The sequence below is a fragment of the Plectropomus leopardus genome, chromosome 23 (assembly GCF_026936395.1).
Source record: "Plectropomus leopardus strain MGB_pleo_1.0 chromosome 23, ASM2693639v1, whole genome shotgun sequence".
In the NCBI taxonomy this organism is placed as follows: domain Eukaryota; kingdom Metazoa; phylum Chordata; class Actinopteri; order Perciformes; family Serranidae; genus Plectropomus; species Plectropomus leopardus.
The window spans coordinates 14063796-14089061 of NC_142198.1; the positions used below are offsets into that span (position 1 = coordinate 14063796).

The 25266-nt window shown below is 39.1% G+C and overlaps 2 protein-coding genes across 5 annotated transcripts in view; both read right to left on the reverse strand.

Moving 5' to 3' along the window:
* Positions 1 to 33: 33 nt before the first annotated feature.
* ankrd46b (ankyrin repeat domain 46b) lies at positions 34 to 4876 on the reverse strand. The gene is made up of 4 exons (XM_042511999.2): positions 4721 to 4876; positions 2690 to 3032; positions 2354 to 2512; positions 34 to 1743 (listed from the first exon to the last, which is right to left on the reverse strand). The coding sequence occupies exons 2-4, from the start codon at positions 2998 to 3000 to the stop codon at positions 1527 to 1529; spliced, it is 687 nt and encodes a 228-aa protein (XP_042367933.1). The 5' UTR covers positions 3001 to 3032; positions 4721 to 4876; the 3' UTR covers positions 34 to 1526.
* A 980-nt stretch (positions 4877 to 5856) lies between these two features.
* The window catches only part of col4a6 (collagen, type IV, alpha 6), a 135805-nt gene continuing 116395 nt past the window's right edge, over positions 5857 to 25266 (reverse strand). For 3 of the 4 annotated variants that reach the window (XM_088073210.1, XM_088073207.1, XM_088073208.1), the window contains 24 exons: positions 24113 to 24157; positions 22210 to 22281; positions 21447 to 21554; positions 20938 to 21156; positions 20051 to 20209; positions 16704 to 16874; positions 16471 to 16614; positions 15457 to 15579; positions 15028 to 15209; positions 14662 to 14725; positions 14451 to 14525; positions 14215 to 14322; positions 14007 to 14114; positions 13847 to 13918; positions 13388 to 13507; positions 13182 to 13298; positions 12903 to 13064; positions 12706 to 12804; positions 12464 to 12613; positions 11940 to 12056; positions 11010 to 11201; positions 10380 to 10551; positions 10135 to 10249; positions 5857 to 9023 (listed from right to left, as the gene is read on the reverse strand). In XM_088073210.1, the coding sequence (XP_087929336.1) occupies positions 8763 to 9023; positions 10135 to 10249; positions 10380 to 10551; positions 11010 to 11201; positions 11940 to 12056; positions 12464 to 12613; positions 12706 to 12804; positions 12903 to 13064; positions 13182 to 13298; positions 13388 to 13507; positions 13847 to 13918; positions 14007 to 14114; positions 14215 to 14322; positions 14451 to 14525; positions 14662 to 14725; positions 15028 to 15209; positions 15457 to 15579; positions 16471 to 16614; positions 16704 to 16874; positions 20051 to 20209; positions 20938 to 21156; positions 21447 to 21554; positions 22210 to 22281; positions 24113 to 24157 (3155 nt within the window). In that variant the 3' untranslated portion in view covers positions 5857 to 8762. The remainder of the gene's footprint in view (positions 9024 to 10134; positions 10250 to 10379; positions 10552 to 11009; positions 11202 to 11939; positions 12057 to 12463; positions 12614 to 12705; positions 12805 to 12902; positions 13065 to 13181; positions 13299 to 13387; positions 13508 to 13846; positions 13919 to 14006; positions 14115 to 14214; positions 14323 to 14450; positions 14526 to 14661; positions 14726 to 15027; positions 15210 to 15456; positions 15580 to 16470; positions 16615 to 16703; positions 16875 to 20050; positions 20210 to 20937; positions 21157 to 21446; positions 21555 to 22209; positions 22282 to 24112; positions 24158 to 25266) is intronic. The other variant, XM_088073209.1, reaches the window with a different exon arrangement.

Sequence of the window (25266 nt, forward strand, 5' to 3'; positions counted from 1 at the left end):
GAGAAATCAGAAATCTCACAATATGTTCAGCGGTCTTGTTGATTAGAATCATACATACACATGATTTTATTCTCTTTCCACATTAAATTAGGACTTACTTGTACATAGAAAATCAACGGGTGGAAAACCTACAACAAATAAAATCGACATGGTTTACAAGGACTTTAAGATAAAATGAATATACAAAAAAAAAAGACAGAAAAAGTATCGGTCGTTAATCTGCTGCCATAATCCTACAGTTTATGAGCGTTGTGCCTCTATATGGTGCTTACAACAACAGGGTAGATTTGAATGCAACAAAGCAACATGCTTCTGGCGGGAATGTCTTCACGAGCGGCTGTCGAACATGAAGCCTTCTCTCACAAAGGCACACAGTCAAGGTGCTTCTCTAATCCGTTCATAAGCAGACGATACAACGTGAGGGAATCAACTGTCAGTTACCACAACTAAACTGTCCGCAGTCTGAACAATATACTGATTAAATGACAAATTTAGTTAAAAAAGGTAAAGACAGCAAAGGAGCAGTATATTAACAAAAAAATACAGTTTGCAGGAAAATTAATGCAGAAGATATTTGATAAATAACATATGAAAGATCAAACATATAGAAAATAAAGATATAAAACATTGGCAATATACAGCTTGTAACAGAATGCACGGTATGAATGAAATGAAAAAGTGTTTTACAGGAAATGTTGGGTGTATAACTGTATTTACCTTTTGAAACCTGGGGCAAAATGATTTCCTTAAAACACGGGAAGAAAAAGAAATGAGGCAAAAATGTAGTGAGAAATTATATGAAAAATGGTTAACAGAAAAAAAGAAAGAAAAACATAAAAAAAAAAAAAGTGAATGAGCTGGAAAAAGTGCTTAAAATGATAACAATTTTAAATGTGTAATTATGATAATTAGCTATGGATATACGTTTTCCCTTAACATTTTCCTCTAGCTTTTTAAAAAATTATTTTCTAAATCTGCTAATTTCTTGCAATTTGTGTTTAAAATTCTCATCATGTTGCTTTTTGCTTTTTCCCCCCATGATTTTAAAAGAAAATGCACCAATTTTCTCAGGGTTCAAAGGTTTTAATACTTGTGTAAGGTGACTGGAAGCAGCACAAGAAAAGTGATCCAGGTTTCAAATGGTTAAACACAACAAGAGCCTCAGATTTTCTCACTCACACTATTTGAAAAGCAGCTTCAACTAAACTCATTTAAAGGGGATATGTTACACAATATTCAAACAAGAGCAACATATGAGGCGCCTCCTGGGCTTTTTCTGTTAATCACCTCAAGCTTTTTTATGTATGTTTTTAATTGAGAAAGTGAGTTTTGTTCTTTTGGATCTTCTCTTTTTACAACAATACAATGTGATGTTTCCCTGTTTGGATAACCAAGAAAAAGCTCTGAGCTGCAAATTAACAAAAATCTTCTGTTCTGGTGTAAACAGCTGAAAGCAGAACTTCGCTTGTTTCTTTTACTACCTTCCTACCCCATGCTTGTTCTTCCTCACCACTCCTCCTCCTCCCTCAGTGCACCAGCTCCAGCTGGCTGGTGGAGAAAGGCAGCACCCCGCTGACGTAGTAGGCGATGCCCAGGGAGAGCAGGGCGATGACCACCAGCAGCAGCAGCACCCTCCAGAAGCCCAGATCCTCCACAAACTCCTGCCAGGTGGTCCTGAAGCTGGACAGGACACCCTCGCTGCTCTGCAGGTTGGGGTTGAGTAAGGAGTGGCTCTCCATCGCACTGGAACACAGGAAATCACTGTTTCACATAAAGTCTTCACTCCTCCCTTTGTTTCATACATGTAGACCAGATGGATCCCAGGAGTTCAGTTCCAGGTGCACAACACCGAACGTAAAGACGAAACATGACAGACAGCGAGGAACTGGTGTTTCTGGGGCTAGACTGCACCGTAAGCATGAGTGACAGTGAGCGAAACAGAGGAAAAACTATGCACAAGGCAGCAGACGGCGTTCCGCATTTTATTTTACGACATTTTTATCCCTTATAACATATCAAAACATGTCTTTTAGTAGCTTATGTGCTTTAGTAGGTGTATAGTTTTAATTAAATACATGCAGATATACTTCACGTTGCCTTGTAGTTGATTTCTTACCATTTACAATGTGCGCCTCCATGGATGCAGCCATTGTTGTGCAACGTCAGACTGCTGAAGTCGAAGTACACGAATTTGCCTTATCTAACCGTTTAAACCTTGTTTTCTGTCATTACAGCATTACTCTGAAAAAAATTGAACTTTTACACAGGAATTCGGTTTTTCTTCTTGTTGGTTTGTTTGCACAAAAATGAATTCCAGTCTAATAACAGTCCATCAGCCCCCACACACACGTACCTCTCACTATCGGCCATCTGCATGGTCTCCAGTTTGGAGTGGGGTCCTCTGTTGAAGCCCTTCACCTCCTGCTCCTCCAGTCCTTCCAGCAGACGAATGGCGTCCTTGTTGACGCCGCGTCGCTTCGCCAGCACCAAAGGGGTCGAGCCGTTGTGGTTACTATCAGACAGAACAACCGCACTGTTACACCAAAGAGTCACTGTGCTACAGGGAATATTATGGGCTACTACTTAATAAAAAGGAAAGCACATATTTATCTGCGATTTAAAATATTTCAGGGAGGGTCATAAAAGCTTAAATATCACCTTAACTTCCTGTAAGCATTACATTTCTTACCAGATATCGATCTTCAGCCCGTTGGAAACCAGGAACTGTATCGTATCCACATGACCACACAGATGCAGAGCTGTATTTCCTTGATAATCAGTCGCCAACAGATCGGCCCCGAACTTGTGCAGGAGGCGGCAAATGTCCACATTCCCCCGGGCGGCGGCTAGGTGCAGGCCGGTGCGACCGCGGTTGTCTCGGATGTTGGGGTCACATCCCGTCTCCAGGAGCCTCTTGGCGAAAGGCAGGTCTCCATCGATGCATGCCTGCAGCAGAGGCACGTTGGTCTGCGATGAGTCGTTAATGAAGACATAGGACATGTCCGAGTGGGTATCAGAAAATTCCAGCGTACCTTCATTGAGGATCAAAGAGGAGAAACAGCAGATATGTTTCAGTTACACCAACAATCAAAACAAGTTTTTAATATCAGTTAAGAGCTAAAAGTGATGGAGCATTTTCAGTTGTTGGTCCTAAACTGTGCAACTGCCCCCCCCCCAACAATCAGGTCTTCCCTGTCCACTGAGACATTTAAAAACCTGCCTAAAGACCCAAATCTCTTCTTCAGCCCTTTAATTGTTCCCCTATGTTACAAGTCAAGCTATATACACACACACACACACACACAAATTCATAGATTGAGACACAAAAGGCTCCTTTGTGGTCAGAGTGGTTAAGTGAGCAAGTTGGTCACACTCAACCTGTGTGAGCTAAATAACCCTGACCAGAGGGACACGGCATCTTCTGAGTCACTGGACAAGACAACTGTTTTCTGTTTTTAAAATTTCTAGGTTGATACTTCATAACACATCAATCAATCAATCGTGTATTGAAGCAGTGGAGCTTTTTTTCAAGTGTATGTCAGCTTGCTGAGTTGTGGAGATGTCACCTGAACATGTTGTCTTTACCATAAATATCAACTTATCTATCGCTAAGAAATACCTCATTTGGTTGGTTGTTGCTGTGATTTTACTTGCAAGCTCTGTGCTGGTTGAATCCTTTCAAAATGACAACTCAAGACTCTGGTCTTAACACATGTTGACCTCTATTTAACACTTGACATTTATAGCTTGACTGAAGATTCTGTTTGGATATCGTGGTAAAATTATGACATGACTGATCGGTCATCTATTGTTATTGTTCTGTTGTCTCTTTTAATATTGTAGTGTTTTAGTATATTTTATTTTACTTTCTGATTTTTCTAATATCTCTTCATAGTGTATTACTATTTCCTCTTAATGCCTTTACATATTTCTTCTTCTCACTTTAATGAACTTTCAGCTGCATTTCATGTATGAAAACATCTTTGTAAATCAATATTAGTACTATTACTAGTGTTATTGTTGTTGTTGTTATTATTATTATTATTATTATTATAACACACATACCGGTAACTTACAACAAAATTAAAGTCATTAAAGCCATCCTGGTCTGTATCGTTTTCGACACTTGTCATTTAAGACCTTTCTGTGCATTTCATTACCATTATTTGATGTTAAAATTACTGTAAACAAACAAAAACAAAACAATTTCACATGAAATATTTCTATACATAAGTTACTAGTGATTCCTCTCACCTGAACATATATGACATTATTCACAGCAAATATTATCTGTAAACGTATAAACTCCGCAAACCACACGCTAAAATGTCCTTTATGTTCAGATGAAGTTACAAAAACATCCCAAGAAATCATCTAATCACGGTAGTGAATTTACAACAGTTTGTAACATGCAATGCTAATTGTAGCATTAACCCACTAATTTCCTCTTGAGACAAAGATGACAGCAGCGTCAAACCATAGCTACACATTTATCTTTATGAATATTCGTCTGTTTGCATGAAGCTACCTCATAATTGTACCAAAATAAAACATTAAATTCTGAAAGCTCCAGAAGCTAGCGGAGCTAAAGTTAGCCTGCAAGCTAACGTTTAACACACCGCTAAAACGGAATAATACGCGATTTGACAACTGCAGAAACGTTCACGCGAGCTACGCAAGTAATTTAGGTGCTTTGTAGGTTATTAGTTATATTACTCACCTGTTAATATGTTCCAAATTAGCAGAAAAAAATACAGTTCGCTTCCCTACGAGCTAACGTTAGCAGCGGTGTTGTTGTGATGCTAGGCTTCTTCTGTTTCTGAACTAACATGAGGGCTTTTGTCGCCACCTACTGTCGTGGAGGTGTACTAACTGTTAGTCGTTATACCCATTATACCCTCCCTTTAAAAAAAATAAATATTTATTTATCAGAAATTAGTGGAAAGTACAACAATATTTACCTGAAGATTAGCATTAATAAAAAAATTAAAAAGAACATAAAAAAAAGACACACACACACACCCCCTTCCCAATCACATAAATAAAGAAAAACAGCAACGAAAAAACAACCGAAAATGACCAAGCCTAAAAAATAATAACAATTCTTATTCTTAAATTCCTTGTGATTATGATACTTATAGATGATACTTTCCTTAGCTGCTTACTGTTTTTCCCTGGACATTTTCCCCTACTTTTAAAAAGTAATTTTCTATATCTACTTATTTCTTTTAATTCATAAATATTTCTCACCAAGTTGCCCATCGCCTTTTTCAAAGAGTTAATATCCCTGATGAATGAAGTTGACTTGACTATTCTTGTTACATTCGATTCAGATCTATTTGTATTTTACTGTAGTGGAAGTATTTGGTAACTAGTTATATGTAATTAAATTATAAGATTATTTTAATAATAATAATATTTACAAAGGGGTTACATTTGAATGTATACTTTTCAATAAAAAGTTTATTTGTAGAATATCACATTAATTTGGTTACTAATTTGGTTACATTTTCCATCTTTTTTGTCCACTTTAAAATATTTTTTATAAAAGTATAGAAAAAAATCAAATGTAATAAGTTGCATTACTTTTCTGAAGTTATTATTATATTCTAACAGCGAAGCTAGTAATGTGTAGCCTATTACATTTAAAAGTAACAAAAGTAACTTTGAAAACACTGTTTACTAGTTGATTTATAATGAATATTTTGTATTATTAATATAAATCTGCAGCTAAAGATGTCACATAAGAGTAATGGAGTAAAAAGAACAATTAGCCTCCAGTATGTAGAGAAGTAGAAAGTACAGTTACATAAAATGGAAGTACTACTATGAAAAAACTGAAGTACCTCAGAGAAATTCTTAGTTTAGAGACTTTATTTCAAAGTGTGTGAGCACAGAAATACACATTTCAGTAACAGACACGTTATTACCATTTTTTTTTGTTATAGATCCTCTTTGAGGAAAACTGCATTTCTTTTCTGTCACTCCAGGCATAAAATATTTCAACTCTCGGTTTGGAAAAATGGGGTAAAGACCAAAACAGACAATAAAAACTGTTGTTGCGTCTGTAAATATCATCAGAGGTGAATATACTTTCCATATAAAAACATAATCCGAAAAGCTTTTTTTTAATCATAATATTTAATGTACACATCACTATCTTCCCATTCCCTCCCATCGCAGTAAATAAAACCAGGGGATAGTATCATGATTTAAGTAAAATAATTACAATCTAGATTACAAAACCACAAAGGCTGACAAAAACAAAGAGAAAAATAAAATAAAACAAAAAAGAAGTAAAATGTGACATGGTAATAAAATCAGGGCTACCAGCAGAGAGACAGAGCTATGTGCTCGACACAGTGGTCATAGTGGTTACAAGTCACCCAGTGGCTTTCACTGTCCGAGGATAACGTTATAAGAAGAGGGTTAAAACTTTTAATTTAAACTGCAAAAAAAAGGTCAATGTAAAAATGTTAAATTCCATCACTATGGCTGCAAAATCTACATTTATAAACAGAAACCTCTTTCTCTTTTATCCACGGACAGAGAAAATACACATGGACTGGAAAAAAAATAAAATAAAATAAAGAGCTAATAGCTTTATAGACTTTTGCTCCAACATACTTTGGTGGGAAATACAGTAAGCACTATGTACAGCAATAATTAACAATCTATCAGAGAGTGTGTGTGTTTGGTTTCCTGTTACAGATTTAGTGTAAGTGAAGGGTGGTTAGAAAAAAACGAACTAGTTTGGTCACAACATGAAGATAAAAGCCTGTGAAGGTGGAGAGGAAATGCGTTTTGACTTGTTTTTTAACTTGTTCTAACCCACGCGAGTTCACATCAGTGCAATACATATGAATGGGTGGCCTCATTCAAGTCGTTTGTTACTACAGTTAGCTGTTGCAGAGGTTTGTTTTTAGGAATTTAGAGGAAACGTTTAACCAAGTTCAAGTCACCTGTCAGGGTATCGTAGCACCATAGAGTCATACTGTGAAACGTACAAGATCACATATGAAACGTGAAAACTGTTAGAAGTTAAAGGAGCGTGCTGGTCATTTTGCACAAAAACAAACGTTTGCTCTCATCATTCTCATCGTGTTTTGATAGACTATCTAAATTCCAGGCTGTCACTGGTGTAAAATAATTTCTGTAACATATGAAAATCAACTTGTAGAGAGTTGTAATTTTACTTGAACTAGTTAAATAAATCTATTTAAACTCTGAGTTGCCCGTTTCTGTTGGTTTGAAGAAGCAAATGTTCCAAAAAATCTTACTTGGAGGCTGCAAAAATCTGAGATCTGATAGTGGACACCGGGAAATGTTATTGGCTCAGTTGTTAGCAAATCAAATGACAAACACAGATATTATTATTTTAAAAAATCTGGTTATTTTCAGCCTTGTTGATTTAAAATGTAAAGTACATGATTTGTGTACTGTCTGCCAGCAGTTTCCTTATGTCTTTATTGGTTTTATTGCTTTTTTCTTTTTTCCTCCTTTTTTCACATTTTGTTGCTTTTCTCTTGTTTTTACATTTTATTCTTAATATTTTCTCCTCATTGTATTTTGTGCATCTGATGTTGCACACACAAAGTAAATACTGTGCATTGGCTTAAAAAGGTTGCACTTTGGCAGGTGACCTTAACATCCCAGATGCTTTTGGATGTTTTCTTCGATGCACGAAGACAAAATGTGCAAAGACAAGAACAACAGTACTGTGACTTTCTTGGACAGGCGTGGCAGGTTGCCAGGCCAACAGGACAATTTTCTCGTTTTTTTAAATGCCAAAAATAATTTATTTATTACAGTGTTTCCACTTGGGTACTATCCTGGCATTTGCTGGTGTTCTTTATCAGTGGTTTAGAAAGGAAATAATAGGAGTGTCAGGCAAACCAGCTTTCAAAGTGACATATTTTTATGTTAAATATTTACAGAAACTTTAAAGTATTGAACAATGAACAATATGGGGCGCTTATTGTTCAATATATTTCTCTCAAGCAAGTCTCAAATCTCCATAATTTGATTTCCATAATGTAATGAAATGAATGACAACCAATGGAGTCTCTAATGCAAAACCTCCAGTTTGTTTTTAGCCGGTGCAGTTTTTCACGTCACATCATCTGTAACCTCACCACAGTTAAAGTGGTTGCAGCTGGCAGTTAATACTTAAGTAAAGGTTGATGGCGACATTTCACGAAAAATGTGTGTTGAACCAGAATCAGGTGACTCTGCTTCAGGTAGCTCAGTTCACAAAAGTAAAAACGAAGCGATGTTTGACTCTGAACTGACGTATCTGAAGCAGCCCTGACGTGTGAGCGGTGCAGTGCTATCCGACGGGGTGGCACTCTCCGAGGTAGCCGAGAATGATTCTCGCCAAAACCGTAACGAGAAAACAGACACAAAATAAACACAAAGAACATAAACAATAGCACCATTGTCAGTGATAATCTAAGAGAAGAGCCATCTCACTGCAGCCCTTCTCTTTCCATTTCCTCCCTCCAGCTCTTCTGATTTTTTTTTCTTAATAAGCCATTCATTCCTAAAAGGGATCAAAAACTCTAAAAACGGAGTCGATGTTGTTCGACTGGATTCTGAAACCATCAGAGAAGCAGGAGAGGGGCTCATTTTCAGTCAGTCACATGTTCTTTTATAGATTTCTTTATAAATCAGCTCATCCTCCATCATCAACACCTCTCTCTCTCTTTCGTTTTCCTCTGAGGCGTTAATACATCACCTCCATCCCTCCGCTCCTCCTCCTACTACAAGATCTTGCTGCAGACTTGGCAGCGGCTGACTTTGAAGCGCTCCTGCCCCGCCTTCAGGGTCTCCTGTGCTGGCGAATAGAGAAACTCCTGGCTGGGCTCCACCGTGGTGAGCCAGAAGCTGTACTTATTGGCGAAGTAGTGGCAGGTGCCCTTGGCGCCGTTGCACTCGATGAACGGTGTTGCACGGAAATCCTCCAGGCAGGAGCCGGGAGACACCAGGGACTGACCGCCGCCCTCAGCGCCGGCTGCCGTGTGCTGCAGGAGAGGAGAGAAGTCAGATCTTTATCTATTCTACATAAACTGCGGCAGGAGAGTAAAATACATCTCCTCCTGTTTGCTGGACTTTTTAAAATTTATTTATTAATATTTTATTGAACTTTTTTTCACTTAAACAGTGTCACCTATGGTCATTAAAATCACATGTCTCATATACATATATATACATTAAATGATAAATCATAATAATTAAAAATTACATTAAAAACACATAAGAAATTAAAAAAACCCCCAAAATAAAGCAAAAATAAACAATAATAAATTCAATTAAAAAAAATCCATCTTCCTACATGGATATGCACCAAAATCTCCTCTGATCAGCAGCAGGCGTTTAGCTCTCCTATAAAGTGTGTAAGTGTGTCTCATTCACATGGTTTTGCAATTTACGTCAGCAATACACTCCAAATAGTCTCTCCATTTTGCAACTTTTTAAAAAATTTTTAGATAAGCAAGTGTTAAGTCTTTCAAAAACTGTCTAGTTCAAATCTTGAAAAACCAAAAAACCTTACTCAGTATTTGGACTTACACTGAGGTCTCTCCACTTCGCAACGTTTTTTTTTTTTTTTCATTTTTGATAAGCAAATATTAATTCTTTCAAAAACTATGTGTAGTTAAAAATCATCAATAATTAAATCTATATATTTTTTATTTTTTGTTTTATGTCCTAACTGGTAATTGTTTTATTTGAGTACTCTGTCACATAGAGGAGCTTTTATTTTGAAAAGACAGTTCTCTTTAGCTGCCACTCTACATTTTACTAAAAAACAAGAACTTTTTAAAAAATCTTTATGTATGTTAAGTTGCCTGAAAACACTTAATGACTTAACATATCCAACTAAAATTGTCTGATTCAAGAGACTGCAGAGAACACACACATTTCAGGCATTCATTCATTCGCCACCTACGTCCAATTTAGAGTCACCAGTTTTCCTAAACTGCGTATATATGGACTGTCATAGGAAGTCATAGAACCTGGAGAGAACCCACGCTGTCATGAGGAGAACACGCAAACACTGCTAACTCCCCACGATTTTAATGTCATTTGTAAGCCTCATTATGATAAAAGGGTCATTTATAGTCTTTAGTTTACCATGAGGAAGGAGTATCCTATCCAGAGACTCCTCCAGCCGGGAGGACAGGTGGGGATGGTCATGTCCTGACTGTGGACCGCCACCGGCTGAGACGGCGCCTCACACACAGAACACCTGGATTGGTCAGACAAGAGGAAATAATTAAAAATATACACATGTAATGTTGATGTGTTTTTATGTAAACAGCCCTAAGTGGGAGCAGTACGACTTCAAAATTCACAGAGCCAAAAAAACGTCGCAGCACCTGCTGATGTAAGGGCGTATCTGCTCCTCGGCCACAGGCATCATGGGTATGGGTGCGGTTGTGGAGAGCCAGTAGGATTTGTCGTTGCGGTTGGCGTAGTGGCAGACCTCGTTGGGGGAGCAGTAGAGGAAGGGGATGGTGCTGAACCTGGGGAGGCACGACCCCGGCTGGCCTGGAGACACGAGGAGAGAGACGGGGGTGACACAGTTATTGATTGTGATATCAGATTTCTAGTTTCAGCAAGAAAATGTGAATAAAAAAAGATCACAAATCTCTTTCTTTTGCCCTGATTTTATCTTACAGAGCTTGTTGACTTGACATTTATATAATTTTAACTTCTAGTAAGATTTTTCTCATTCAGTACTCATTTCACAGCCTCATGGTGTTTAACTCTTGAGCTAAAAGAAACAATGTGGTCACCACTTCAGTATTTAGCAGGATCTTTTATTAGAAATCTGTATTGGATATCTCTTCTAAATCAGCAGTCTTATTGTTCTGGCTAATTTCTTTTATTGTGGAAAGCGATGGGCAGACAGGATGTAGCTGTGAAAGAGATTTTAACTTTACTGATAAACCTCTTCATACCACTGATACAACATGTTATCGACTAAATATTAGGCGTTTCCGTACCGAGGTCCTGGTTGTGCGCCTTCTCCTGTCCCTCCACGTACAGCAGACTGTATCCGTCCCACAGCTTGGCCATGCCCTGAGGACACATGGGGACCTGGGAGCTCTGGCTGTGCTTCACCAGAGTGTAGCCGATGCTGTGACTGCGGCCGACGCCGCCGGGAGGGCCGGGACGACCGGCTGCACCAGGAGAACCTGAAGAAGAAGAAACAAGAGGAAATTTGGGCAGATGTTAGAATTGCTGTTAGTTTTTTTTTTTATGTTAACATAGTAATCATTCTGGTTGTGGTGTGGGGACATTTATGGGTTAGAAGAGGTTTAGGTCGCACTATTGTTTGTGTTTTTTTGTTATAGTAATAAAAAATATTTCAACGTGTCAGGTTCAAAGGTCACAGACTCCAAGAACTGCAGATAAAATGATAATAAAAATAAAAATAAATAATAAAAATAAAAATGATCTTAAAAAACAGTCTAGACTGTATCATGTGAATAATAAATGGTCCAAAGATTTAACCACTTTTCAACCATAATATTGATGCATCATTGGCAGCCTCTATTTTTTTTTTTGAGATTATGAATCTATTTTTGGAAATCTTGAAAATAAGTAACTTATTACATTATATGTCATGTATCATAATATTTCTATTGTTGATTTTAAGTTTAACAACATACAACAGTGATAAAACATCAACACATTAACCATAAAGTCCATATGATGTGAGACAGAAGAACACTTGTAATCCTCACTATTATTATTAATACTATAATATAAAAATAAAACAACATTGACAGATCAGTGTAATAATTTAATAATATGAGGCTACAATTTCATACAAACTGGGTTTATTTTGTTTTTCACAAATTTCTGAGGAAAACTGTTTTAAATTTTGTTATCAGTTGCTTCAAGATCTAAGACACAGAGTGACTACTGACCTTGTTCTCCGGTGGGTCCAGGGAAACCTGGGGGTCCGGGATCACCGATGGATCCGGGCAGACCAGGAGATCCAGTCCTCCCGAGTTTACCCACAGAACCGGGACGACCTTTAGGACCTGCAGTAGGAAAGCGTTTTTCACAGCTGTGAGCACGAGTCCAGGCAGCATTTCATTTTCATATTTACCTTCATTATGTTTCTGTTTCTCTGAACAAAAAAGCACACTAGATTAAATGTACTGCATTTAATTACAAATACTCTATGAATATAGAAAATCTGCTTTTGTTCATCTCACTGTTAAAAAACCAACTAAACTAAAATCCTGCTTCCTATGTCTGAGAATTTTTAAGACTTTTGAAAGATCATTTTAAGTCTGTTTAACACCAATCAAGGCCGTATTTGTAGAATAATGAATTCAATGCCTTTTAAGACTTTTTTAAGGATCCCAGGGAACTCTGAATAAACAACAGTGTCTTCAACATTACAATGAACATCTGAAAAAAGCCGCGCTGTTTCGCTGCTCACCTGGACGTCCGGGTATTCCAGGCTGACCGGGTTCTCCGGGGACACCGTTGCCTCCGCCTGCACCAGGGAAACCCATTTCTCCGTAGGGTCGCTGAAAATCTTGTGTTGTGGTCAGCGTGACTCCAGGGATACCCTTACGACCAATACGCCCTGGAGAGGGAGGACGTAGTTTTGATAGACTCATTTCCTGTAACATCACAACTTAATGAACACTCCCTGTGAAGAGAGTAAAGTCCTCCTACCTCGTAAGCCCTTGGCTCCTTTGTTTCCATAGAAACCAGAGTCACCGGGGAAACCCTTGAGACCCGGACCTCCGCTGAAGCCAGTCTCACCTCGTCCTCCTGAGGAGCAAAAATAAAACGTTATCTTTTTCTTTTAGAGACACATTTTGGGTTTCATATATATTTTTGTTTAAGATCTGTTTGTAACTCGACTTCACCTTTGAAACCGGGACTGCCGGGGAGTCCGGGGCCTCCAGGGATGCCTGATTCTCCTTTACTGCCGGGGGAGCCGGGGAAGCCCGGGAGCCCAGAGTCACCTCGGTTTCCCTGGGCTGTGCCTGGACCAGGAGGCCCAGGAGGACCTGGAGGACCTTGGAAACCTGGAGGAGAGACAAAAGGAGTGGATTAGATGGAGAAAGAAGGAGAAGAGAGGAGACGAGACGAACAGGAAAGGAAAGAAAACCGGATTGAAGAAATGTATTTGAAAATGTATTTACCATACTCTCCATCCAGTCCAGGGAGGCCGGGGTCTCCCAAAGGTCCAGGGACATTTGATCCCACGGGAGGACCAGGAGGTCCCGGCCGACCAGGGAAACCTTGAAGTCCAGTACCACCTGACACACAACAACAAAAACAAGAAATTATTTTCATATCATATTATTTCGTTTATACTCAATCAGCATTTTTAAGCTGTCCATCTCACCTGAGTCTCCTCTCTCTCCCTTCGGTCCGGGGAAGCCTGGACTTCCTGGGTAGGAGATGCCTCTTTCTCCCTTCAAGCCTGGAATACCAGGAGCACCTGGGCGACCTCCTGCACTGCCGCCTGGATGCAGACACAACGAAACAGCATTTAATCTTCAACATCTGCAAACTGCAGCTGCTATAAAAACTGTTTCACTGTTGTTTGCTATATTTCATATTGTTTGCAGTATTTGTCGTGACTAAGATACACATACTTTCATTTTTTAAAAAGTGTTTCAAGTTTCAATTGTAGTAATAAATTCAATTTGTTCATCTAGAAAAACTCCTTTAGGGGTCATCAATGAAAACAAATAATAATTCTGTGATAGGGTGACACCACAACGTTATCGTACTGTAATAATCAATACCGTTGCAACCCTACTGCCTAGCATTACTCTGGTGTGTGTGATGAGGTCCTTGCCTGGGGTTCCAGAAAGGCCTTTAGGTCCAGCAAGGCCATTAAGTCCATCCAAACCTGGGGGTCCGGGCAAACCTGCCAAAACACAACAAAGTGTTTGTCTGCAGCCTCTCATCTCATTTGGAAACAGAATGTAAACATGATTTAGCAATATTTCTATCACCTTTGGCTCCAGGACCTCCAGGACCTGCAGGCAGACCAGGAGGCCCGTCTGCTCCTCTTCTTCCTGGGAAACCAGTCAGGCCCTTTGGCCCGGGGAAACCAGGGGAGCCTACATGGGGGGGCAGGGAGGGATATGTTACTATCTGACTCTGGCTTCCTCTGACTCTTTGGTGCTTTAAAGAAAATATATCCTCTCCGCCCTCTCTCACCCATTATTCCCGGCCGTCCTCCTTCACCAGGCGCTCCCTTCGCTCCAGGGAAACCTGGACTTCCTGGAAAGCCGTTGTCACCTGGGGCACCGTCATTGGCGCGGCCACCTAATAGAGACAATCAATCTGGTAGGTGAGCCATGTTTTTATGATGTTGTTAGTGTATTCAGAGGAAACCCAATCACATAAAAGAAAGGGTGGTCGGTTTTACCACAACCAAACATGGTGAGTCTTACCAGGGAAACCTGAATCTCCTGGCTGGCCTTTAGCTCCTGGCCCTCCAGGATAACCATAACTCTCTCCAGGTGCACCTGAGGAACAAAACATGTGAGTCAAAGGACGGATTTCTGCATTAAACTATTCCTAGATATGAGACTGAATGGTAATAGCAGAAAAGATGAGCTGAAGGGTGTTTTCTGGTGTGTGTGTTCATGTATTTACACTCACCTTTGCCACCAGGCCGACCGAATTCTCCAGGGTTGCCAGGTAAACCAGGAACACCATCATCACCCTAAAAGTAGCCGTCAGACCGTGAGTTTCACCGGCTTAACTTGCAACATATTTATTACAGTCCTATTTAACACAAGCAAGAAGAGACTCGGGTAGACTTAGAATAAAATTAAAACCAGGGGACAAATACTGCAAGATGCAGGATGCATAATATCACTATAAAATAATACAAAGAAACAGATCAAAAACAACAAAAAGAAGAAAAGCAATCAAACCACAAATAAAAGGACATAAAATAGATAAAAATAAGTTAAAAGGATAAAATAAATGAAAAAGAAATAAAAGGTGTCTGTGTTTCTTTACCCTTGGTCCAGTCATGCCAGGGAATCCCATGATTCCAGCTTCTCCCTTCGGTCCGGGGTAGCCTGGAGCTCCTGGTGTCCCGGGGAACCCAGGCTGTCCCGGCTTTCCTTTACTCTGGTCAGCGAAACCAGGAAGTCCAGGCAGACCCTGACGACCAGGTGGACCTGGTAGACCCTTGTCACCTGAAAGCAGACAGAGAACTGAGGGTTAGAGCTGTAACACAGAGGAAAAATCCTAAACAGCTCACCAGAAAATGACGCATTTGATTATATAAGGCTGGGACAAACCAATTACATTTACTCAAGACTGTATTTAAGTAGTATTTTATGGTTATTTCACTTTATTTGAGACTAAACCTTGAACATAAAACCATGTATTACATTTACAGTCTTCTGTCAAAAGCAAAATATAAACAGGAAGTAGTGTTACCTCTGGGTCCGGGGAAGCCAGGAAGGCCGCTGCCTCCGGGGAATCCGGGTTCTCCTTTCTCCACAAACTCTGATCTGAAAGGAGGAGCGGGCAGGCCAGGGGGACCGGGGTACCCTCTCTCACCTACAGGAGCAAAAATACAGGGATGTTTGTGTGACTCACAGACCGTACATCGTTCTGTAAATGGTTTTTAAAAGCTAAAAGAAGGCAAAGTAAACAAGGTCAAAACCTGAGATTAATTTATCTGCTGTTAACCTTTATTTTAGTTGTCCGATTCCTTTTTTGCTCTCATGGCACCTTTATTTTGAAGCCTACTTCAGGTGGAAACAGGATGTTTGGGCAGAAATGTTTGAGAACAAAGGATGGAAGATGGTGAATACAATTACGTTATTAATAGTGTTAATAGTGTCATTTAATGTTTCCATATAATGTTTCCTCATTTGGTTGCTGGTATGTTGTCTTCAAAGACTTGACGGTGAGTGAAAATCCTTAAATTGAACTGCAGAAATGCTAAAAATAGCTATGTATATGAGTGATGTTACAGAGACAGCGGCTGTCTGTCGTTTCATGTGTGTATGGAGGTAATGTTGTAATTTATGCTTATGTATATATCTAATATGGCACATGGGTAAAAGCGAATTTTATCAATATGTGTGTACTTTTGTAGCTCTTACAGTGTTTCTGAAGGATACGGTGTTTAATTCTATTATTAGTACTATCATCACATATCATTTCTATGTTTACTCCTAATATTCTTTAAAAAATATTTACTCTTATTGGTATGGGTTATTGTTCTTTTTGTTTTGTAATTGTTTCTCTTGTTTAATTCTACTTTAAATTTTGTCCGGCTGTAGTTTGGTATTATTGTTTGGCTCTCATGGTTATGTTGTCTCTGCAAGAAACCCTTCTTGCTTCATTTTTGCCTCTGCTTTTAAAGGTGCTTCATTAATAAAGTTCTTATTATTATTATTATTAACATTATTATCGTCCTAACTCCCACTCTGGACACTCTACCTTTCTGTCCGGAGTATCCAGGACCACCAGGTAATCCGTTTCTTCCAGTTCCTCCAGATGATCCTTTTCCTCCAGGAAACCCTGGGCTTCCAGGACGACCTGGGAGTCCAGGGAATCCCATCAGTCCTGGAAAACCTCTCTCACCTGTGGAGAGACACAAAGAATCAACAAGATGCTGGCACAGTTGAGGAGATGTTAGATGGGAAAAAAATCAGCTGTGAGCTCCAGCCTACCCTTCCTTCCTGGTATTCCTGGAATTCCCTCTCTAGTTCCTGGTCCTAGGGGTCCAGGGGGTCCCCTGGGCCCTGGTGATCCAGGGGTGCCTGGCAGTCCTGGGGTTCCTTTCATTCCAGCAGGTCCTGGGAAACCTGGGTCGCCTCTGTCTCCCTTGCGACCGGGGAAACCTGTTGGTGGACGGATGATGGATGGCAAAATAAAGATGGTGAGAGATTCAGTCAGACACATAAAAACATTATAAACTGAGATAAGGGCGATAATCTATATATCTAGATATAAAAAACAACTTTAAAGGGACAGTTTTTTTGGAGTTGAATGGGGTACTTATCCATATATATCCATGTATATTAGATGTTGGTCAGCACGCCTCCAGTTTGGAGAAGCAGGCTGAGGTACATCACTGAAGCTAAGATTCTACTGCAGAGGAGGGGTCAGCCACAAAACATGTCTTGACTTTTAAAATGATTAGATCAGATTCAGTGAAGTCACACAGTAACATAAACTAACTAACTGATCAAAGTAGTGGTAGACCAGCAGCTCCTGTGTTACGTGAGTTAAAAATGTGTTTTTTTTGTCAACAGAGTCTGGCGGGTTGAACCAGCGCATGGATGGGGAACTGAAACAGCTTCCCCGTCTGACAAAAAGGTAGAGCAGTAAAAAATACTCTCAATATAGAATACACTTAAACTGATGTTGATTTATTTAGTTTGGACTATTTTTATTTGGCTAAAATACATCTTGTTGCTGACCTCCATCCACAGCAGTACATTACTTAGCTTCTGTGTCGAACTCCAGCCTGCTTCTCCGAACTTGTGGTGTGATGACTGACAAATATAATAATGTGAGCATAATCTTAAATTATTCAGGTACACAACTTAAAGTGAAAAAAAAAACAAATTTTGAAGGCCAGCAGTGAGTAACAAATAGAAACTTACCTTTATTATTATTAGAAATGAACTTACCTCTGACACAATATATAAGCTTATTTATAAACACAGCAGTTTATCAATTACTTTTATTCTGAATACACACACTCACAATTTGACAAAGAAATGGGCAACAACGTAAACACAAATGTTACATTACATTGTTTCATTGCCTTGGTTAGGCTGCAATTGCACTTGTTTTTGAACACATATAATTATGTATGAGTTGATTTCATATACAGTGCAGAGATTCAATATGTTTAATCATTTTCAAGATCAAATCTGTAATTATACTGAACAATTTCATCCAAATACAGACAAAACTCCAAGTGCAATTCCAGACTGAATTAGCGAGGTTCAACCATCTAAAGTTTGTTTGCCCTACAGGATAGCACACTACTTCTACTGTTTGCTTTCTTAAAAAGAGAACAAATTTTCAACACATCCATGCAGCTAAATTCAAACTGCTATATTGGTCCGACTTGTCACAAGTCAGGAACAACACACAGATGAGTTGGAAACTAAGTCTTTTTTTAAGAGTAAAGAAAATGCCTCTATGGTCATTGATGCAGCGACACTGTTAAACAGCATTTGTGCTTTCAAACCTGTTGACCCTTTACTAAGTCCTGCCCCTTTGTGGTGGTGCATTAAATTGTCCGAGCTACCAAAGAGCCTGACCTGTAACCAGCTGCACTCTTTGAAGAAACAGTATTACATTTTGGGAAAAACGAAAAAGGGATTTCAGAGAGAAGAGAGAACACACTGCTGGTTGAACATCGGCAAATTTTCTTTTTCCTTTTAATGGTGCCAGCAAAGCAGGGTAGGTTTTAATATACTGTTTCAATCATTAAAAAGCAAAAGTAGCATGTGTACACATTCAGAATAAAGCAGAGTTTGTGCAACCATCTGCTGCAAGATAATTCTGCAAATTCATAAATGAAGCAAACACAAGCTACCAGGGCCTAAAATTAACTTATTATTAGAAACAGGTTAAATTATTCAGGCATGCAAGTGGACAAGGACAAAAAAGTTGAAAACATTATCTAACATGTTTCATAAAACAACTCATCATTCTCCTCTCTCAATTATACCTTTAGTACCTTTACAAGAGCCAAGTAAAAAGAAAAGTCTGATTTTCAAGGTATTCAAGGGATTAAATTTCTAAAAGTTAAATTCAAGGAATTCAAGCACCAGCTAAACCTGTGTATGTATACACATGCAACTTTAGGTAGATTGGTATGGCCTATTGAATGTGAGTATCTAGCGAGCTAATTCCACACTTTTTAGATTTGGAACGGGGACGAAATGTATATCTCCGTGAAGCCTCTCCAGATAACACAAATCAGTATTACAGGTTCCCCAGGCACAACGTATAGCTTTAAATCAACATAACTCTGAAGTAAATAAATCTGAAGCGACTGCACAAGAATCTATAGAGTTGGCTAAGTTGTTGGACAGTTGTTGGAGGATGCTACACTATGATTGGCCAGTCTGCATTCAAGGGGCGGGACTTAGCAAAGCATCAATTATTTCAATAATAACATGTAGTGCAGACTACACTTGTGTGATGTAATTGAAGTATGAGGGTTAGTACCGGCTGGCAAAAATAAAAAAACATCAGTGGTCACATTTTTTGAGAACTTCCTGTTTCTGAATCTCTCACAGCTAAAATGTCCATCTTAACTCGTTGTTCTGACCATTAATTGAGATAAAAATTGCATTTTTGTTTAATCAGATGACCTTAATTTAAGTGTGATACAAGACTCCAAACTTGAGAAAATTTTGGAGATGAACATTTTTTGCTGTAGATGAGAAACGTAGAGCAGGCAGACACTTTGAGAAACACTGCAGGTAAAGCGTTTGGTCTAATGCATGAAGAGCAGGAGGATGGAGGGATGGAAGCAAAGGATGGATGGATGGATGGATGGGGGGATGGATGAATGGGAGAGAGAGTGTCTCACCTTGGCAGCCTATAGCGAATGACCCAACACCAAGAAAAGGATGGAGGGATGAGAGGATGGATGGAGATAATGATGGTGGTGTGTAGGAAGGAGGGAAGAAAGGAGGAAGAAACACAGGACAAAGAGAAATACAAAACAGGAGAAGAAGACATTCTTTTGGGTGATGCAGAGTTTAAATAAACAACTGGAACAAAACTGTGGTGTCTGATTCGTAAATGGAGGATTGTGAGAGAAATACAGTGAAAAAAAGGAGGAATGAACCGACACTGGTAAAAGTGAAGGGATGAAGAGTGAAGGACAAGGTCAAACTAAATAATACTTTCTCTTCTTTTACTAAAAATCTACAAATAATTCTATTTACACAAACACATTTGGATCTAAAATTCCTAAATTTCTGCAAAATTAAACTGAAGACTGGTGAAACGTGGACAGGGTTGCTGAATCTTTTTCCCTCACCTGGTGGTCCGCGCGATCCGCTGAGGCCAGGAGGTCCAGGCAGACCAGGAATGCCAAAAATCGGCTCACCTGGAAGTCCAGGAAGACCAGGACTACCAGGAATACCGTCAACTCCGCGCTCTCCCTTCAGTCCAGGAACCCCAATACGTCCGTCACCACCTCAAGAATGAAGAAACAACAGCTTCTGAGTGAGTCCTGCATTAACGCTGCTGACAGAAAGACCAGTCTTTGTCCCACTGTTGACCACAGGTATGTTTTAATAAGCTTAAAGCCTCTGGAAAAGTGGTCTGAAATAATAAGAAGACAAATATTATATCAAAGTTGAGTGTCTCATTAAGTATCTACAAAAGTCTTTAATGGAAATCTGGGTTCCCAGAGGCTTTAAGTTTTAAAAAAACTGTCTGTAGTGGCAGAGCTGGCCTTTATCAGGATTAATTATGAGATTGCAGACAGATTTCATGATTAATAGATGGATTTATTATCAGTTTTTTATCAATGTTGAAATCTTGTTAAAATCAAATATCTGCTACCCCCAGATCCTGTGGTTGGTTACGTTTCTTTCACACCACAAATGAACTGCACCAGAGTCCTGATTTCGTTTTGACTGAACCAGACAGGCTAGGTGTGAAAGTATTCTCAGATTCAGATGCCAGTTTATTAGGTACACCTAGCTAAAACAATCCTGCAACAAATCCTACCTTCATGAAGGATACATGGTTCAGTTTTTGTTTTAAAAACTTCTTTCACTGCATGATCATTTCAGAGGATATAGTTTGTGGTGCTGTTGAACTGAATTACCCTCACTGATATTAATGGGGTCGACTCAGTAATATCAAAACCTGATTTAAGAATGTAACAATGCAAGTATCTCTCTGTCTCAGACCCACCAGGTAATCCAGGTCCTCCTGGTGTCCCAGGCTGGCCCTTGTCTCCAGTGGCTCCTGGTAAACCGTTCTGTCCTGGAGAACCAGGTGTGGCTCCCAGTACCTCTCCAGGCTGGCCCTTGGCTCCAGGAAGTCCTGGAACACCATCCTTCCCCCTGCCTCCGTCAAAACTCTGTCCTGGAGCACCTGGAATACCAGGGTCTCCTCTGGGACCAGGGAAACCTGCATGGGAGGAAACAGTAGAGGTGAGTTAGAAGCGCTGCCATGAATTGAGGTCAGGCTCACTTTACTGACAAGTTGAAAATAATGCTGCAAAAACCAAAGTATGCAAAAAAATACGTAATTGCTTTCACTTGTTATCTCAGCTTCCACCTGTTATATTAACTGCTTGTAAGTATGTGACATTTAAGAGTGTTTTGCACAAACAAAATGGTAAGTTATCACTCATTATCATAGCTTTAAGTCTTAAGTATTGGCCTTGATAACATAGTATAGTCACCATGCAGGTTTACCTTGTGGTCCAGGCTGGCCTCCAAAACCAGGGTCTCCTCTCTCTCCTTTGGCACCGCTAAACCCAGGACGTCCAGGACCTCCTGGCTGACCGGGCTGACCTTTAGGACCTGACAGGTGCACACAGGTATGACTTCAATCACCAGCATCATCCATGTTATTTAAATTGCATTTTTATGGCACTTAAACTATTTTTTTAAATAGATAGCCCCATAGATAGTATGAATCATAAAAGCTTATATATTTGTTGCTCTACAAATCCTCTGGTACATAGAAAGTGATGCGTTTCCTGTTTGTTTATGACAAATAAAAGAACTTTGCAGTTAGCATGAGAGGTGATGGCCTGAACAGAGAGAGGGAAAAGTCACATCTAAAGAAAATACATTTTTATCATTAGTAAAATAAAAATCAATTAGAGAACAATAACCATGAATCAAATCCTTCCATTAATGTATAGTTACAGTATGTTTCAAGTGACTTACAGTGAAATTATTGCATTCTTAAGCATTGTGCTGTCATTTTTTAACAAAGTTACATTCTTCCATCAGCCAACACAAACACAACTTTGCTTTAGCAACACTTCCACTCCACTAAATTATTTTTTAAAAAAGCTAATATATTATAATATGCTCCAGCACAGAGAGAAAAGTCTAGTTTAGCTTAGCATTTCAAAATAACATATCTTTCAAAATGAGACAATAGCCAGAATCAGTTAGGGCATAACATCTGAGGAAAAGCAAACAAGCACTGTCTGTTAAATCATACCTGGTCGTCCAGGTACACCGGGGACGCCGGGATTTCCTTCCTCACCAGGTATGGAGCAAGGCAGCACTTGGCCTGGTAGCAGTCGCATATATGTTAGCAATCACACTTTAAACACTCACAGACAACATTTGGACACATTAAAAATAAATCAATAAAAACATGGGCTACTTGTTCCATTCACATAAGAGTAAATTAACACTTCCCTTACTAAATTCTAACAGATTTTGCTTAAATAACATTTATAAATGGTATTATGGTTCAATCTCTCTGAACTATTAGATGAGGCAAATTTTTTACTTTATAATAGGACAAAGCTGAGCCATAACAGAGTTTGAAAAGTATTTGGCCAAGGTACAATGAATACACACGAAAACAGAGTAATATAACTAAACCAGTACTCCATTATTCTGAGCTTTTCTGAGCTAGCAAAACACTATTAAAATACCTAGTATATGTGTAGTAATAATGAGAATACTACACACAATATTCCCTTGACTCACATCATAATTTTTTAGAAAGCCCACAAATTATTGTGATTGTCTTCCTCAGTGTTGATTGTCTGTCGCCTCCATTCATGCCAAATGTAAGACTTCCACTGAGGTTAATCTGAATTTCATCATGAGAATAATTGTTATTATTTGTGTTGTTGTGGGTTGAATATCGTTAGTAGCAAATTTCATCACGATGAAGGGCAGCTAAAAAAATGAGAGGATGATGACTAAAAAAATAGAAAGGTTAAACTTTGTAATTGGGGGTCAGTTCTATAATTTCCTTATACATTCCCTCCCTCCCAGACCCTCACTGGTTAAAAGCACTTAGCAGAGGCAGGGCTTGAAAACATGCGCCAGGTTTCAGCAGCTTTGATTGGATGGAGAAGAGAGTGTGGCATGTATGGCATGTTTCAAAATAACTGGTGTATCTGTGAAGGATCACATATTCGGATAAAACCTGAAACTCGACTGTGAATCATCGACTGACTCTGCCAGAGTGGAATCCCTGAGACGCAGGGAGCGAGAGGCTTCCATCGGCTCCGTCATGAACAAATGATTGACAGTGAGCCAAATGCTTTCACAATCCAAAATACTACATTTCCCTACTAGTCAAGATTTACTCCTGGATTTCATTTAAACTCTTCATCTACAGAAAAACAAAAAAAAACAATCTTTCTTTCTTTATCATCAAAGCTAACCATGTGTTCACGATGCAAACAATTAATCAACACTGAAAGTGCATTAATATGGCAGGTCCCTCTTGTCAGGAGCCTGCAAGAGAAACAACGTTTTCTTCACAAATTGAACAAAAAGTCATTGGAATCAAATGATCCATTTGTGGGTGAATTATTCCTTTAAACGTATTGATTTAGGGGTGTGCCAAATCATATCATCCACTTACTAAAGTACTTATTTTGTTGCAAATGCATGTTCTTGAAGTAAAATATTTACATTCGATTTGTCATATCGTCAAGAATAAAGTCAGAAATATTGAAATATTATTTCACAGCAACATTGACGTGGCATAGTTAATGTCATTAATAAATACTTAGGAATCAAAGCAGTCTTTGAGTGCTTTGCTCTTTAGTTTACCGTTATCAAAAGTAATACTGGCAGAGCAAAGAGAGTTTGTCTGCACATACTGACATCATTCAGCAGTGACCTGTCCACCAGGCTGCTCGCATTGTGAACACATGAAAAGCCAGTATGTGGCAATGGCTGGCTAACTGAGTAAAGCTGACTCTACGTAGCACTGTTTATTTATCTAATTACGTCTCTAATGATACTTTCTGTTGGACACAAGGGATAATTTATGAATCCACCAGTGGCTGGGCTGTCTGAAACTAAAAAAACTATAAATGCTGTCCCAGGCTCGTTACACTGGCTGGTGGATGAAAAAGTTAGTTACCCACCCGTTCCCTCTCCGGCGTCATTAACCCCTTCACAGCTGTTTTCACCTGGACAGATACACATGCACAAGGAATCAGAGAAATGGAGAGATGGATGGATGTAGAGAGAGCAGAGAGAGAGAGAGAGAGAGAGAGAGAGAGAGAGAGAGGGAGAGAGAGGGAGAAAATGGCAGCATACAAAGCCAGTCAGGGTCATTTGCATGCGCCAGTAAAGCAATTAAATCGTTTTGTTGTAAAACAGATATCAGCAATCAGTTTCATTCAATTAATTCAAGGCTCATTCAGTTAAGGCAAAAGCATATTATAATGTTTGCTTCAACGTAAAAGTGCTTCAAAATAGATTATTCCACTCAATGAGAAGAGAGAGGGGGAGACTGATGGAACGAAACTGTCAAACTTTTGTTGTAAATTGTCATTGTCTCCGTTCATTTTCTCTCAGCTCATGTGAGTGACAATAACCTTCATATTAAGAGCAAAATGAATCAGTTGTTTAGCATTAGCGTCACGGTATGAGAGCACACATTCATACTGAAGATGAGTGGCCCAGCTGCTGCTGGGGACTTTGTGTCATTTAGTCTCAGAGAAGAAGAAGAACAGAGGATGTGGAGAGTGGATGTCTAAAGGAGGCCACTGGTGTCATATAGTTGTTACCCTACTTGCGGTCTATATTCTATGTTCTTTTAATTTTTAGGGGTAAAATATAAATTTTTATAAATATCTTTGTATGTGTAGGCAGGGTCAACATAGGAAGTAGAACTTAAAAGAGACAAACACCAGTACTATCCTTTAGCAGAACAACCAAATACAACTTATTTGGAAAATTAAATGATATGTGAATCATAATTTTGATTGACCAAATCAAATCTTCTCACTTCCACTGAGACTAAAGAAGCACAGTAGCTGTTTTGCAATCAGCATTAAAATCACATTATTGTGCATCAATGAGTCAACTAATGAAGCAGTTTATGGATTTTAGATTATTGGCTGCAGAAGAAGTGTATAAGCACATTAATGGAGACCATTAATCATGTAGTTAACTGCAGCAGCCGAGGCATGAGGGGCAGGAAGCTGCTTTGGTAGAGAGAATCTAACAGGAGCCAAGTTGTCCCTTCAGGTCCTTGAGAGTTTGACTGCTTCAGCAGATGAACCTGGAACCG